At 38.1% G+C, this 16,417-nt stretch overlaps 1 protein-coding gene across 1 annotated transcript in view; it reads right to left on the bottom strand.

Annotated features, from left to right (window-relative positions):
* Positions 1–16,417, bottom strand: part of RhoGAP15B (RhoGAP_ARAP and RA_ARAPs domain-containing protein RhoGAP15B) — a 74,664-nt gene that overhangs the window by 21,542 nt on the left and 36,705 nt on the right. Inside the window, exons 6-8 of the mRNA XM_081727864.1 lie at positions 12,033–12,245; positions 9,223–9,410; positions 6,534–6,770 (exon numbers count right to left, since the gene is read on the bottom strand). Coding sequence (XP_081583990.1) covers positions 6,534–6,770; positions 9,223–9,410; positions 12,033–12,245 — 638 coding nt within the window. The remainder of the gene's footprint in view (positions 1–6,533; positions 6,771–9,222; positions 9,411–12,032; positions 12,246–16,417) is intronic.

Genomic DNA, 16,417 nt, shown 5'->3' on the forward strand with positions numbered 1-16,417 from the left:
TTACTGGGTTACCACCTATCCCGAATTAGGCAGGACATCCTAAACTTTCAAGAAAATTTTCACTGCCCTGAATTACGCCTAAAACACACGCATTATATAGCAGACTCTCAAATTATTAAAAAAGCAAAATATGCGACTGAAAGTTCCAAAAACATTTGTAAATTTCAACCCACGATGTCTACCTATGACTATCGATAATGAAATGGTTCTATTGCTAAGTTTTTTCGTGTTGGCACCAGTAAAATCAGCGTTAATGATGTCATTCTTTGATCCAGTGGCGAATGCAAGGAGGCGTATATAATCCCCCCCTGGGCAAGATATTATTAAACAGATAACATTTACTACATAAAAACATATACATATAAAAATCACAATTGCTCTGAAAGGATATAAGATTGAGTTCCTGAAGTCCCCCCCTTCATGAAATTCTATGTACGCCACTGCCTTGACTAGCCAAACTTCTATTCAACTGATCACTAACACGCTGACGCTACGAGTTTTCGGTTTCAGGTGTTTTTGGTTTAAACTTTCATTATTTAATATATGTATTACTTTCTATTTTTCTTGACAGAGTGTTCCGTGTACAAATTTGGGTATGAGCAACTGTTGATCTGCATATGTTCGATAATTATGCCCCCTCTTTAGGCTTAACAAAAGGTGCCTACCCTACTAATTACACACCAGACTTATTGAAAGAACTTCTAAATGTTGGACTATCCTAAAGCGGTTTTTCCTAACCGCGGACTCCTAGGGGTCCGTGGCATTATTTACGTTTCATAATATATAACAAGGGTAAATAATGTCATGGACCCCTGTACGTACGTACTGTACGTTATATGCTTAGAACATAAATAAGGTTTGTTAATTTAAGTGTTGTTAATATTGCCGCCTACAATTTACCCCTCAAATACTACTACTACAGGGGGGCGCGGTAGCTCAATGGTAGAGCGTTCACCTCCGGTGCTTGGGGTAAATGGTTGATCCCAGCTCGCGCCGTGTGGACTTTGCGGTGGACAAACACCGTGTTCGTGAGTTTTCTCGGGGTTCTTCCGTTTCCTCCCACTTTCTTCATTCCACCATTTCACTCATTTCTCATTATCACCATCTCCTTTAGCCTAACCGGCATAATCATGGGACGTAAAGCTTAAAGATTTAATTTAATTTTTTACTACTACTACACAGATATCAAAATTCAAGGTGTGGTCCGTACCTTGATTTAAAAACAAAAAACGGGGTCCTCAACTCTGAGGTAATTGGGAACCACTCACCTCATGTTGTTATAAGATATTGCCATGTTGCAAACAATTTTTCAAATGAAATCTTTCAGTTCAACATCCCACAATTATACCTTTTAGGCTAAGGGAGACGGGTGATTAAGGCAACTGAATGATAATGGAAGAATTTATGGAATGAGAATGTGAGGAAACAGGAGTACTCAAAAAAACCCACGGACCACCATAAACTTACTTGGCAGGGGATCGAACCAGGGACCCCACACACCAGAGGCAAGTGCTCTACCACTGTGCCAACGTGCCAGTTTTTCAAGAACGAAAGAAAGCAAGAAAAGTACAAAAAAAGAAGGTTTCAGTGCAGAAAGTGATCATTATTTTTTCTGGAATTTCTGTGAAACTTGGTTTCGATTATTTATGTCTCATTAACACCTCTACGATAGTCCAAACTCACAAATCCATTTAATGCATCTGGTGCGTAACAAGGTTATGTATGACTGATGAAAGCACCAGAGTTATGTTGAAATGATTTTAAAATAATTCATTGCATTGGATACTAAGATTAAGAAACTCTATTTTTACATAATGTCTTAGTACTTTCTATGCTGATATTTGATTATGTTGATATGCTGTATTGCAAAAGGACCGAAAAGGCAAATACAGGCGTGTGCAAATTATTAGACTAAATGTTGATTATTCAGGATTTTCGATGATTTTTTTTTTTCCATTTGTATTGTGTGCAGTTGATATCTTTTAAACCTAAAGTATGTTCTGGACTTTATATATACCTTGTCAATAGAAAATAATGACCCTTTTTATTCCTTACTGTCAACAGTGGTAAGAAACTGGTAACAATGGTAAACAACTGCATCATTGTATACTTATATTAGCACATGTTGGTTTTTTCTTTATACGTCGTATTAAATTTGCTTTCAATATTATTATGTTTTTAATATTCCAAATAATAGTTTAATGTGTATCAGGTGCAAAACACATGCATTTTTGCTTTCTTAAGTGTTATTTTTAGCTGAAGATCTGTGGGGAAAAAAGTATTGATATTTCTTTCGTCCTGTATTTTGAGCTTTAGAGAAAGTGACAATTATGAGCAAAACCAAAGACGTATCACCACGTAAAATTGCATTAAATGAATGTCTTGTACAAGAAAAACGTTACATAAGCACGAAATAGCTAGGAAACTGTCTATTTCTCAAAACACAGTAGTCGAAGAAGTCGGGCATTGAAGCTCGGTGCATCATATACACAAAACCGTTCAGGTAAATGTTGACATAAACCGAAAATCAGTCCTCATGTTCAAAGGAAACTATTACAGATGGCCAAATCGAATAGAAGAGCTACTAGCAAGAATTTGTCAAATCAGTAAAAGGCGTACGGATATGACATATCTTCATCTACAGCGAGAAGACAATTATGTGCAGCGGGCTTTCCAGCGCGAAGGCCCTGCACAAAGGCGAAGTTAACTCCAGCAATGGCAAAGAAGAGATTGGAATGGGCAAAGGAAAAGAAAAATAGATTCAAAGATGACTGGAGCAAGGTAAAGTACCAAACTTTACATATTTTTCCTGTATATTTTGCCAATTGGAGCATCTTTGGGAGGTTGTAGTACACTTGAATATTTTTTAACTTTATTGTGCAAGGATTTATGAAGGAGTTGCTCCTCCGAAAATGATGTTTGGTTTATGATATTGTAATAAAATTAAAAATCCATACACTGATATACATTATACTGGTTCCAGACATGTTTCTCTGATGAATAAATATTTTACATAAGTGAGGAAAGTACCCAATATGTTCGCAGGACGTCAAATGAAACATCTTCACCAAACTGTGTTTCCCAAATAGTAAAGCACCCAACGTCAGTCATGGTCTGGAGCTGTATGTCAGTGTATGCTGCTGGTAGACTGTATCTCGTGAAAGGAATGATGAATCAAAATCAGTATCTAAAGGTGCTAGAACCACAAATGATGGAATGTTTTCCGGATGGGAACTTTATTTATATGCATGATGGAGACCATAAAGGAATGACTGTAAATAATTTTCTGAGAGAAAATGGTGTTGAGGTTCTGCCATAGCCAGGAAATTGTCCCGACTTAAACCCTATCGAAAACTTGTGGGCTATTGTTAAGAAAAAAGTGAAGAGAGAAAGGATAACTACCAAGATTGATCTCATCGCAGCACTTATCAGAATATGGCATCGCGATGAGGAAGTGAAATATACTTGTGTAAAGTTAATGAAAAGTATGCCAGTGTACAGAAATGCTAATAAAATCGAAAGGAATGCGTACAAAATACTAACAGGTTGTAACAACGGGAAAGAACGCAGCAATTCAGGATTTATTTAAAATTATGTTTAAGATTCTTCATTTTTTCAACTTTAGTCTAATAATTTGCACACGTCTGTAAAGATAACTAAGTGTAAATATAAAGACTTATAAGGAATTAAGTTCAACGAATACAAAAATACCAACTATATTTACATGTTTGTACAATTCTGAGACGGTTCCTTTAAAAAATGCAACCTGCTGTTCATATGTTTTGAAAAATAGTTTCCCCTCTTACTATGTGAAGTAAGCGCCTTAACAGTTTCGCAGTACTTTTTAAAACTTTACTGGGGAAAATTTTGGTTTATGCATCGATAACGATCGTCCTGTTTTGAACAAATTACCATGATCTGAATTTAAAACTGATCTTGTAAATTTTATATAGTTTTTGTTTTAAACACTTGGTTTCCTTTAAAATTAGTTTAAACTTTAATTATCATTATGTTTCTTTTAACTTCCAAACAATTGTTTCCTCACAATATTTCGAATAACCCCACGGTTACACATCCTCAATAGTACAAGTCTGTTTTATTCTATAATAGGGAGAAAATAAGTTATATTTTTGTTGTTCCAACTTCAGGTGGATTGTATTTGATTATCTATACCAGGCTGTCCCAGAAGTCTGCACCATCAGCACACTGACCTGCATGAGGTAAAACTCTGGGAGGATAGGTGGCGCCACCAGTGAAAACTGTTGGCAGGCATAGAAGACAAGTTCGTGAGGTCAAGTGAAGGTAAATACTGCGTGTGTAGCGTGTGTTCCCGTAAAGTCAAAAACAACAACATGAGTGAGGAGCAAATTGCAATTTGAGCTGTGCTACGATTTTTATGGAAAAACGGACTAACTGCAAAAGCTGCACCAGAGGAAATTTGTCGTGTAGAGAACAAAGCAGTACTGGATTGATCGACAGCTTCTCGTTGGTTCAAAAATTTACTTCAGGTAATTTAAATCTCGCGGGCAAGCCCCGCAAGTTTAAAACTCCGATGGACATTAGCGGCCCTCTGCAAGATACTGTGAGTGCTGAACCACAATCGAGTACACGTGTGTTAGCAAGAGTGGTTTGGGCATCCAAATCGGCAGTAAATCGTAGATTCCATGACATGGATTACGTCAATAAACAGCCCCGGCAAAGTCCCCATGAACTGACGAAGAGCAGGCCCAGCGCAGAGTGGTAATTTGCCATACTTTGTTATATATATATATAGTGGCGGACCTAGGATATGATCAAAAGAGGGGCTAAACCATAATTTGCCATTTTATCCAGTGTAAAGCAGAATTGAAGCCCATTTTATCCAGTCTAAACCTGAGCGTCAAGGGGGGGAGCTATAGCCCCTTAGCCCCCCTTGGATCCGCCCTATATATATATATATATTAAGGAAAGGAAAAAAGCGTTATCTCAGTTTCTGGTGGAGAATTGTGACAGGAGAAGTGGGTGTTTTTGAAAAACCCTGACACACGTAAACAGTGGGTGAAAAAAGGACAGGAAGCCCTAACAGAAACAGATTTGGGAAAAAAGCTCATGCTGTGTGTTTGGTGGAACATTGACGGGATAATTCATTTTGAGCTTGTTCCAGAGGGTCGTGCTGTAACAGGTGAACTGTATTCTGAACAATTATACCGAGTGTATGCCATTCTGAGTGACAAATATCCGGCATTAACAAGGAGGTAGAGGTTATTGCTCCAAACTGACTGACAATGCTCCAAGTCATTGGTCTCAAGGTGTGACCAATACCCGGGGCTAAACTTGACGGGTTTGAGTTGTTACCTCATCCGCCTCTAGTTCAGATGTTTTAACCTCAGATAATAGTTTGTTTCGCGCTCTCTCACATTTCTTGTGTGGTCGGCAATTCAATTCATATGATGAGGTGCATGGTGCCTGTCGCGAGTTTTTCAATTCTAAACCTGTCACCCGGTATCGCCATCATATTTGAACTGTTGTCCCAAAAACGGGTGAAGGTCATCGAACGCAATGTCCTGTACTTTACTGAATAAAGGTTTGTCTTTCTTTCTCATATTCCTGTTTCATTTTTCTTCTTATATGGTGCAGAACTTTTGGAACAGTCTTGTATATAAATTAAATACTCTGTTACGTACGTTTCGTTAACTTGGGAACGTTAAACCCTTGTCAAGATAAAAATAACGTTAATCTATTACATTTATCATACCGTGGCCCAAGTTTTTCAATACCGTCGCGGTAGAAATATGAAACCTGCGATTTCAACCACTGGCTTACACCGGCATGCAATTCGGCGTCTGTACCAAAGCGTTGTGTAGAAAACTCATGTCGTCATCGCTGGAAAGAGGTGGAAGTCGCTAAGCGCCAAATCCGGGCTGTATGGTGGGTGATTGAACACCTCCCATCCAAAACTATCCAAGAGCTCTCGGGTACGCTTGGCCGTGTGTGGACGTGCGTTGTCGTTATAAAAAAATAAAAAACTTCGTGCAAAGTTTTCGATGGATTTCAATTGACTTGTGATTTTTTGCCAACAAAAACCTAATCACAGAAGGCACCTCACAAGAGGCGGAATTTTCTATCGCAACACACACTGTACAACGTCACAGAAAGCACAGTAAGAGCGTTACAGTCTTCACGCTACCCAGCTGGATGCGTACTGAGTGTGGCAACATTCTGACACCAAGATGGCGACTCTAACCCCGCCCACTGCTGCGATAGGCCAAAACGACTGGTACTTCCTGGACATCCCTCGTATTACTTAATTCTCTGTTGGAGAAGGGGAATTTACGTTAGTTTCGTAGACTAGGATTAATACTATACTTTAAATGCAAGGTTAGGATAATACCGACTTCAGAAAGTTATTATACATATTGTACGTCTCTCCCTCAGCGCAAAAGCGGCAAGCGGGAAATAGGAGCTCGAGTCTAGTTTAGTGTTCCAATATCTGCTATTCTACTATAGTTCCATACCTCCTACTATACTACACATAAATAAATAGCTACACTTACTGTAATATTAACACATTTGCCACTTGATTTTAGATTTAGGTACACCCATATCCTAAGATCTCCTGACGGCCTGTTCTGCATAGGATTGTTACTGTTATGCAGCCGCCTCAAGGCTTCCTGGAGCTGACGTTCTCTGTCCAGTTCAGCCTCGTCTACTTCGAACAGCTCTGCGTACATTTCAATGAGATCAGAAACAACAGTAGTCTCACATTTGGTCCATGACAAGCTCTCATTTCCCTGTAAAAGTAAAATATAACAGTTTAATATATATTTATTAAAAAACAAATAAGCACATAACAATCTGTATATTGCTAACGGACGGAACCTTGAGAAAACCTACTGACACGATGTTGTCTACCACAAACTTACTTGGCTGGGAATCGAACCACAGACCCCAAGCACCAGAAATAAGCGCTCTATCACTGAGCTACCGTGCCCCTCTTTCCTTGAAATGAGAAGGTTTAAATTACTATCCATAAGATTATTCTTCCCGTGTGAAGAACGGACATTCCAGCTGAGAAATGGACTATGTCTACTGACCTTATTGCTCTTATATTCAAGTAATTCTGTAAAGTAATACAGAAAATCACTCACATCTCCGTTCCCAACACCCCCTTCATCCAATCATACCAGTAAACTCAACAGCAGCGTGACTACAAAACATATACAGTAATTCATCAGACGCGTAGCACCCAAGGTCCGTCGACCCTACTGTTCCGCGCTTTTACAGGTCCCTTCATAACTCCTGTTTCTGCGTAGCCACTTTCTCCAGCTGTAGTGTGACGTCACCGCGGTGAAGCAGGGACAAATATCGTGTACTAAGCCTATGTTCCGCCGTAGCGATTTGCAGAGGAAAACAAATTTTTAAATTCAATAAAAATAAAGACTACATACAAATACAATATGTACTCACTATAGCATTGAGTAGCACGAAGAATAGCTTTGCATCCACTATCTTAAAGAACATTCCCCCTGCGGAGTTCCTGTGTTTTTCTATTCAAAAACCGAATTCTGAAGTATGTCTTAGCCTTGTCGAATAGTTTCAAGAGCGAATTGTCTTTCTTAGGACATAAAACGGTCGGCCAATCACATTCTTTTTCTTTTCTTCGATTCACAGTTTTTTGTGAAATGTTCGAAATATGACTTTACACTATTTTATTGCTTCCATCCACCTGGAAGAAGGTGAAACGAGACCACCACATAGCCTCATATTGCCGCCATTGAACTTCGAAAGAATCGCAACTATCTTGAATCCTGAGACTTCAACTTTCGATATGATTTCGAAGAGTAATTTTTTACTTTTCATAGTCTTATCGAAATCATAATGTACTGGCTGTTTCCACGCATCTATATCCATGCCTCGAATCATTGCCAGCTGGACATTTCTGTGGGGTCCTAAAAATAAATAAACCTCTTGGTCATAGCATACGCGCCTATTAACATTCAATTCATCAAATATAAGCACCGAAAATTTTTCCACACTCTTTAAGTAGCGCCCTTGCTAAGTCAAAATTTTCAAAACTGGGGTAAGAATACCAGGAAAAAAAAAAACGGTAATTTTTGCATACAACGTCGAAATGTTGACACATTGGGTACGGGGATTCGAACTTGTAACCGCAGATGATTGTATAATTTATCAATGAGGCGTGTTGCGTTAATACACGAATGATATCTTAATCAATCCATCTTAGTTTTTTCTTGCCATTTATTAACATATATACTTGGCCTAGTATAAAACTTTTTCGTAATATATCATCACCCGGTTATTAACCACTTTATTGAAACGATCACAATATTATATTTTAGAACTGGCCTTTGAAATTAATTCTTTATTATATTTGCTTTCCAATTGTTTTAACTTGTTTAATTGTTTGTAAACATATTATTTTGGCTTTGTACACACTGTTAGACTTCAGTTTTTCGTTCTCTTTACGCAAAAAGAAGAGCTCTTCTTTTGGTTTATGCCCCTCACTCTCCACAGGACAAACGGAAAATAACATAAACAAAGAGTTATTTTTTGTTTCAGTCACAATAGTTATTTCATCTGACGCATCCCAATGTCTGATTTGTTTTTTGTTCAAACACCTAACTTCCGTACATTTAATTCTTTCATTATTTACATCAACACGGTTCCGTATGGTAATGGTAAGTTTAGTGAAGGCATATCTTGTTTAAACTTTTTCTTGGGTAGAATATTTAGAAGTTCACATTTTAAATTATGTCCATAATCTTCGGGAATAAAATGATCGGAATAGACGCTGGCGTTTTCAACTTTAAAGATGTCTTTCCGACAGCATTCCTTTTGCCAAACTTTCCGCAAAGGATCTGAGGGAAATACACGATAAATAACTTTGGAACCCGTAGTACTTCTACTATAATTGTGACAAATACTTAGTGTACAATTCGACATGCTTATAGGCTAACACGAGCACTACAGTAATTAATGTTTTCTTAATACAGGAAAGCAAGAATCACTCACTTTCCTGCAAAAATCAAAGAAACAAGTAAGGGTGAATCACAAGGACCTTGGGCGAAAGCTGTTTCTGCTCCCGCCGTGACGTCACAATTTTACTGCATCTTCGGTTTTCAAAGAAGGGTAGTTATGACGCGACCTTAAAAGAGGAAAGGGACAGTAGGGTCGACGGACCTTGCGTAGCACCTATGTTTTTAATTATGTTTTCATTCTTACCTCAACATGCATCAGCGTAGGGCCCCAAATGGCAGCTAAATTCTCCGTAGGCATCAAGTTCTCTTCATGCTGCTCATGTATAAATCGCAAGTGACCGATAAGTTTCCGAAGTGTAAGGTAGTTGATGGGGGGCAGCTGCTCTAACAGACGTTTGTAGTATACCCGTCTCTCATCTGTATTCTCAAGGGCTGAAATTCATTAAAAAAAAAAAAAAAAAAAAAAAAAAATTAAAATTTAGTATACCAAAATATTATTATTATTATTATCATCTTTTAACCGAAAAAATGTTAAAAGCTATATCAGTCTATAGATCTCATTAAGCTGAACAGAATGATATAACTTAGTGTAAATACTCATGAATAGTTTCCGAGAAAATTGAGAAAAGAAGAATTTTCTCGTAAACTTAAAAGTTGATGCTAAACAATAATCATGCCTCCTATTAAGATGAAATTGATACTAAAGAATACACTAATCTACTTTTTCATTCTGATAGTAGCAAGACAAGAGTATGGTAACCTTTAAAGGCCCATTGACGCAACTGCTACGTCAAGGCTTTAAGCTTCAATTAAGCTAGGAAGACAATATTGGTATCAATGTGTTTTTGAAGAATGAAGCCGATATACATTATACGTTTGTGGAGAATACAACGGCGAAACGGGGAGGGTTAAGTTTCGTGGTTTTTGAGGGGGAGGGGCATTCCCATCCTTGGGAGTACTCTTATAAAAATTGGTATGTGAAGCAATGAAGTAATCCACTATATGTAAGTGTACTTGTTGCTTATATGGGACGAAAAGGGGGCAAGGGGGGGGGGCAAAGTTGGCCAATTTTTTTGAATCTCAGTTTCTTGACGTAAATTACATTTATTTTCAGGACGGTTCCATATAAAACAAGATATTTCTACACTGAATTGGTCTAGAAGCAAATTTCTTGTTGCTGTACATGATGTATGCAGCAAAAGTGATGTGCATATAACATAGTACTATGTTGGGGAATGTCCAATTCAATGACATTTTCTTTTACAAATAACATTTTTGGAGAATATTTCCTACATAAAACGAATTCTTTAGGCTTTGTATTACAGCAATGGCAACCATTTTTTTACTATTTGGTCTAGGAATTAATTCGTGCGGTTGGTACGCACACATTGAAGCTGTAGTACAAACACAAAATACATAAATACCTTAAGAAAAATATTGTCCATCGCTAGCCACCACTTTCGCCCATCTGTCAGGCAATGTACGGATTCCGTGGCGAAAGAAGTCCTCATCCTTGGAAGCGATCCAGTCAGAGACCCATGTTTCGATATCTTCTGAAGAAGTAAACCGCTGTCCAATCAAATCGTTGTTCATGCAATCGAACAAGTAGTAGTCCGAAGGAGCAACGTCTGGTGAATACGGCGGGTGGGGTAAAACTTCCCATCCGACATTTTCTAAATAGGTTTTGACCGGTTTTGCGACATGTGAGCGAGCATTATCATGTTGAACAATAAGTTTATCATGTCTGTTCTCCCATTCTGGTCGTGTTCTGGCCAGAGCTTGCTTCAAACGCATTAATTGTCGTCGATAACGTTCTCCATTCATAGTTTCACCCGGTTGCAGCAGCTCATAGTACACCACACCTTTCATATCCCACCATATGCACAGCATAACCTTTGCACAGTGAATATCTCGTTTTGGTTGTGATGGACCTGGTTCACCTGGTTTCACCCAGGCCTTTTTTCGTTTAGGGTTCTCGTAATGGATCCACTTCTCATCACCCGTAATAATTCGATGCAGAAACCCCTTTCTGCTCTGTCGTTGAAGCAGCAATTCGCAAATGGTTTTTCGTCTTTCAACGTCTCTGTCTTTCAATTCATGTGGAACCCAATGTGACATCTTTTGAATCATTCCCATGGCTTTCAAGCGTTTGGAGACTGTTGTTTGATCAACGCCTAATGCTGCTGCAAGTTGTTCCTGCGTTTGACACGAATCCTGCTCAAGCAATGCTGTCAATTCTTCGTCTTGAAATTTTTTTGGCTGTCCAGCTCGCTCTTGGTCTGCCAAGCCGAAATCACCACTTCTAAACCGTGCAAACCACTTCTGACACGTTCGCTCAGCTAGAGCATGGTCACCATACACTTCCACCAAAATACGATGACTTTCAGTCGCACTTTTCTGCATGTTAAAGTAATGCAGCAGGACACCCCGCAAAAACACTTTATCAGGCACAAATTGCGCCATGTTCACTTAACTACAAACTGGTGTTGTTGACGCTTTAATGCACTGCCCTACACTACGAACGATAAGCGATGACAGGGGTTTGCAACACATGTGTGGATACACGGAACTATGGGACGCTCCGTTCGTTGCGCCATCTCTTGTCCACCCGCACGAATTAATTCCTAGACCAAATATTATTGTCACAAATATATTGCTTACACATTAGCATCATTTTTTCACCGTACGGTGACTGCAAGGGTTGTCACGGCCCTCCAAATTCTATTTTTTTCACAGGAACTTTGGTTTCTTCTTCTTCTACAAATAGAGCGGGAATGGCACAAATGTTACCTCGTTGGAATCTGTGTTCCATAAGCTTTCATGGGTGAGAAACCACCTGCCAAACGTTGTCCGTATTGTTTTGAAACACCCTCTACATTAATTACGAAACTTAAACTTTCATTTGTCTGGAAATTTTAGGCTTTGCAGATTAATCATTTCACGTATGAACCTACTTTTAATTGAAGAAAGAAAGAAAGTAAATAGAAATTATATATATATATATATATATATATATATATATATATATATATATATATATATATATACACTCACCTCCAGCTTCACAGAAGCCAGTATGCAGGTCATTAGTTAAAAGTGGCTCTGGTAATGTCCTAAAGAAGCGCTTCAAAACACTCGCAACATCATGTTCACTGAAATCCTGTCGCGTTAATTGTACTGCCCATGCGTCTTGATGGAAAAGGGAGAGTAATTTCGTAATACACGAATTAGCACCACTTCTTCTGTAGATTCCTTCAGATAAACTCCCTGAAACGAAAAGAAAACAATACTGAAGAAAATTGCGTTGTGGACTTTCCATGAGGACTAAAAATATGAGTACTGACCTCAAGAGTGAAAAGAGTGTGGCTACTGTAGGACAAGGTAGCGTAATAGTTAGCATACTGTCACGGTACGCCGTAGACCTGGATTTGATTTCACGCACAGTGTTACTTTTGAATCCTTATGGAATTTATACCTACAGAGATATGTGTAAAAAATATCGGTTGGTTTCTCCCATATAATAAGGAAGAAAATGCACATGAACTGATCGCTCTCATTTCACGATAATTCATGAATTCAATGGGGGGAACAGATTTCTAAATTTCTAACAAATTTCTAAATTTTACTAATTAAGCATTTAATTACAATACAACAACTAGCTGAACCTGCGCTCTCTACAAGCGCATCATTCACATATGAGCATGAATCTCCCTGTCATTCCTCACATCTGTACATGTCTCTTTAGAGATACAAGTGAAAGACGCCTTGATAAAAATCGGCGCGGAGCATCATAAAGGGAAGATTCAGTCGATTATTTTTTTCAATATCTCGCATCGTTTGCAAGATTTGAGCCTACTTCTGGTTGGAATTTCTAATTCATGTATGATCAGTGTTTTCTTTCTTCTTGCATCAGTATGTAATAATCAAATACATTACACACACAATTAATTATGATGTCAGTGATATATGGACAAAACACTCCAAACAATTGATTCATCTTGGACTGGAGAAATGCTTCCTTCCTTTTTCCTTCATTTTTCATTATCACTTGAGCATGAAACAAACGCCTCAGAGATATATTACTCCCGTACACAATTATGTGGTGTTGGAACGTATAACTCGTAGGGTTTGATGCTTTACTTTTTTAAAAAAAAATTCAACACTCCCAGTGTACCCCTAAAAACTGTAATAAAGAAATAGCAGCTTTTTTTTTTAAATATTCAATTAGAATTGGACAATCTTCACAAAATTTGGAATGGACGAGTGAAAACAGCTTGTTTCTAGCACCTGTGGTTTCCGAGATCTCATTGTCGAAATGATTGGAGACAAACGTGTAAACCTAGCATTTTAATATATAGACTAGTTGAACCTGCGCTCTCTACACAGCATAACTCCAAAGATGGAAGCACAATTCATTCACATATGAGCATGAATCTCCGAGTCATTCCTCACATCTGTACATATCCCTTTACAGACACAATTGAAGAACGTCTTGATAAAAATCGGCAAGGGGTATCATAAAGGGGAGACTTTTTCGATTATTTTTTCAATATCTTGCACCATTTGCAGGATTTGAGCTTACTTCCGGTTGGAGTTTCTAATTCATGTACGACTAGTGTTTACTTTCTTCTTGCATGCAGTATGTAATAAGCAAATACATTACACAAACAATAAATTATAATGTCAGTGATATACGATGTTTATTGAGCAAAACACTCCAAACAATAAAGATTCATCTTAGACAGGAGAAATGGTTATTTTTCGTTTTTCATTATTATTTGGCCCTGAAACAAACGAGAGTTATACAACCCCAATATACAATTATGTAGTGTTGGCATGTATAACTCGAAGGATATGATCCTTTATTATTATTATTATTATTATTATTATTATTATTATTATTATTATTATTATTATTATTATTATTATTATTATTATTATTATTTCAACACTTCCAACGTACCCGTAAAAATGTAATAAAGAAATAACGGCCATGTTTTTAAAATATTCAATTAGAACTGGATACTCTGCGCAAAATTTGCAATCGATCAGTGAAAACATCATCTTTCTAGAGCCTGTAGTTTCCGAGATCTCATTGTCGAAAGGATTGGCCACAAACATATAGTTTAAAAGAACTCCAAAGATGGCAGCACAATTCATTTGCATTGATTATGGAAAAGGCTTATTAAAATACAAAGGCTTTGAACAATAATTTTAAAGAGTAAACTTTAAAAAGATCTATTTAAATAATTTATTTAAAGCACACATACTTTAAAATATTTGTCGTTGACCGTAGATCAAAAGTTTGAAATCATAAGTTAGAAGTTGGAGCTAAGGCATTGGTACTGTAGCATTTTAATAAATAGATAAGCATAACTGCCAAGCAAAAATAATCTTCTCCACTCTTTTCATTCTTTCAATGGTTGAAGGCAGTTGGCTTCTATAGGGTTCCCATTTATTTAGAGAGAACGAATTCCCTGACTTTTCTCAGTTTTACAGGCTACGATTTAAAAATTTCTAGGTGTATATAACACTATATTTTTCCCGTCCAGAAGGTTCCTCAACTACTATGTATGTACACTTATATAGTGTGTGTATATATGTGTGTGTGTGTGTGTAGGTAGAGACTGCAAAACATATTATTTTATATCCCCTAACAAATAGCCGGGTAAAGCAAAAAAAAAAAAAAAAGTTCTAAGAAGAAAAAAATCCGTACTTAAAGTTCTCTGGCTTTCATAGGTTTTTCAGCTTTTTATGAAATTCCCTGGCTTTTCCAGGTTTTCCAAATCGGTGAGAATCCTGCTTCTATATTACATTTCCCCTGTGTACGCAGAGACAAACTCGTAAACCTGAATTTCGACGCCACAATCCTCTTTACCTGTTTGTTAATTCTAGTTTTTATTCTAAGGCAATATATCAGTTCAAGGAAGCTAAGAGTTCTCTTTATAAATGATTTTTTTCTTGTCAAAGAACGCAAGATAAGAGAAGATTTCATCATGCTGATAAAAGAAAATATATTAGCTGTAACTCTGGAGGTGGTAGTAGGTGTACTAACATGAATATTTAAATGTCTGAGCATCTTGAGATAATAGTGTTAATACTGTGCACTTGACAAGAGTGCGATTTTATTGTATAAAAATAGATACTGAAACCAAAGTCTTCTAAAAACGAAAGCATTTATGTCATAGTAATCTTGTATATACATTCAGCTTGGCTTATTTCCTTGTAAGTTAAGCAGCTCTCGATTATGTTCGAGGTAAAGTGACACAGTGTGATAATGAACGAAAAGGTAAAATGAAGAAAGTGGGAAGAAGAAGAAAGCCTCAAGAAAACCTACACCTACACACTTGGTGCAAGTTGAGATCAGACCAATGACCGCATGCACCAAAGATGAACGCTCTAGTACTGAGCAACGCGGCCACATATTTAGTTTGAATTTCACACGAATAATTTGAGTATACTGTACGCAATTACTTACTTTCGGTCATTAATAACATGAAAAAGAGACACCATGGGAAAGTGACACATGGTGAAGATGGGGGACCGATGCGGCTCTACGGAATCGGATTCTGAGATGTACCCATGGACACACTGAAGGCTAAATGACACAAACGAAGCAAACAGCAACTTAAGAGTACATACATTATCTGGGTTCATCCTGTCGACCACACACCGGTCCCGTTTGACATGATCAGAAATGTTTAGTATGGGGTATGATCTCCCACAACGGATATACATGTTGCACAGCGTGTTCCCATACTGTGGACGAGGCTATCCAGCTGCTCCTGTAGTAATACATCCTACTCTTGCACAAGCACCCGTCAGATCATCCGGAGCCAGAGTGGTGGATTTCCGATTGCAATTCGACATCCAAGAGCGATCCAGACATGTTCGATCGTATTAAGATCCCGGAAGCATGGTGGTAACTCCAAACGCGTGATATCCTCGTGTTTCAGGTATTCCTCCATCATCTGCGCCCTTTGTGGATGGACACTTATTGTCCATAAACAATGTCTAGTGTCACATGAACTACGGAAAAGTCACGCATATGGTTGCACGAAAATGTCCTGATAGATCTTATCCACCACAGTACCTTGAGGGAGCACAGAAGTGTCCGTGCTCCTATCAAGATGCTAAGACAAACAATAATCCTGGCAGTACCATAACCATCTCGTTCCACAAAATTGGCACGGTCGTAACATGTCTCTGGTTTCCCCAAGATCTCCAGATACCGAGAATCACTCTCCAGACTAACCCAGGACTCATCAGTCATCAGTGAAGAGTACCCCATCCTACTGTTCTTTATCAAGTCATAGTGGGCTCGATACCACGTTAAACAATCCTGGCGGTGTGGAACCCCCTAATGGGTTGCTTTGTGTTACGGGGCCCAACTGGTAGCTGTCGATACACAATTTGTCGGGAAACATGGGCCCCGAAGG

This window comes from Thermobia domestica, chromosome 10 (genome assembly GCF_964235325.1).
Source record: "Thermobia domestica chromosome 10, izTheDome1.hap1.1, whole genome shotgun sequence".
Classification (NCBI taxonomy): Eukaryota; Metazoa; Arthropoda; class Insecta; order Zygentoma; family Lepismatidae; genus Thermobia; species Thermobia domestica.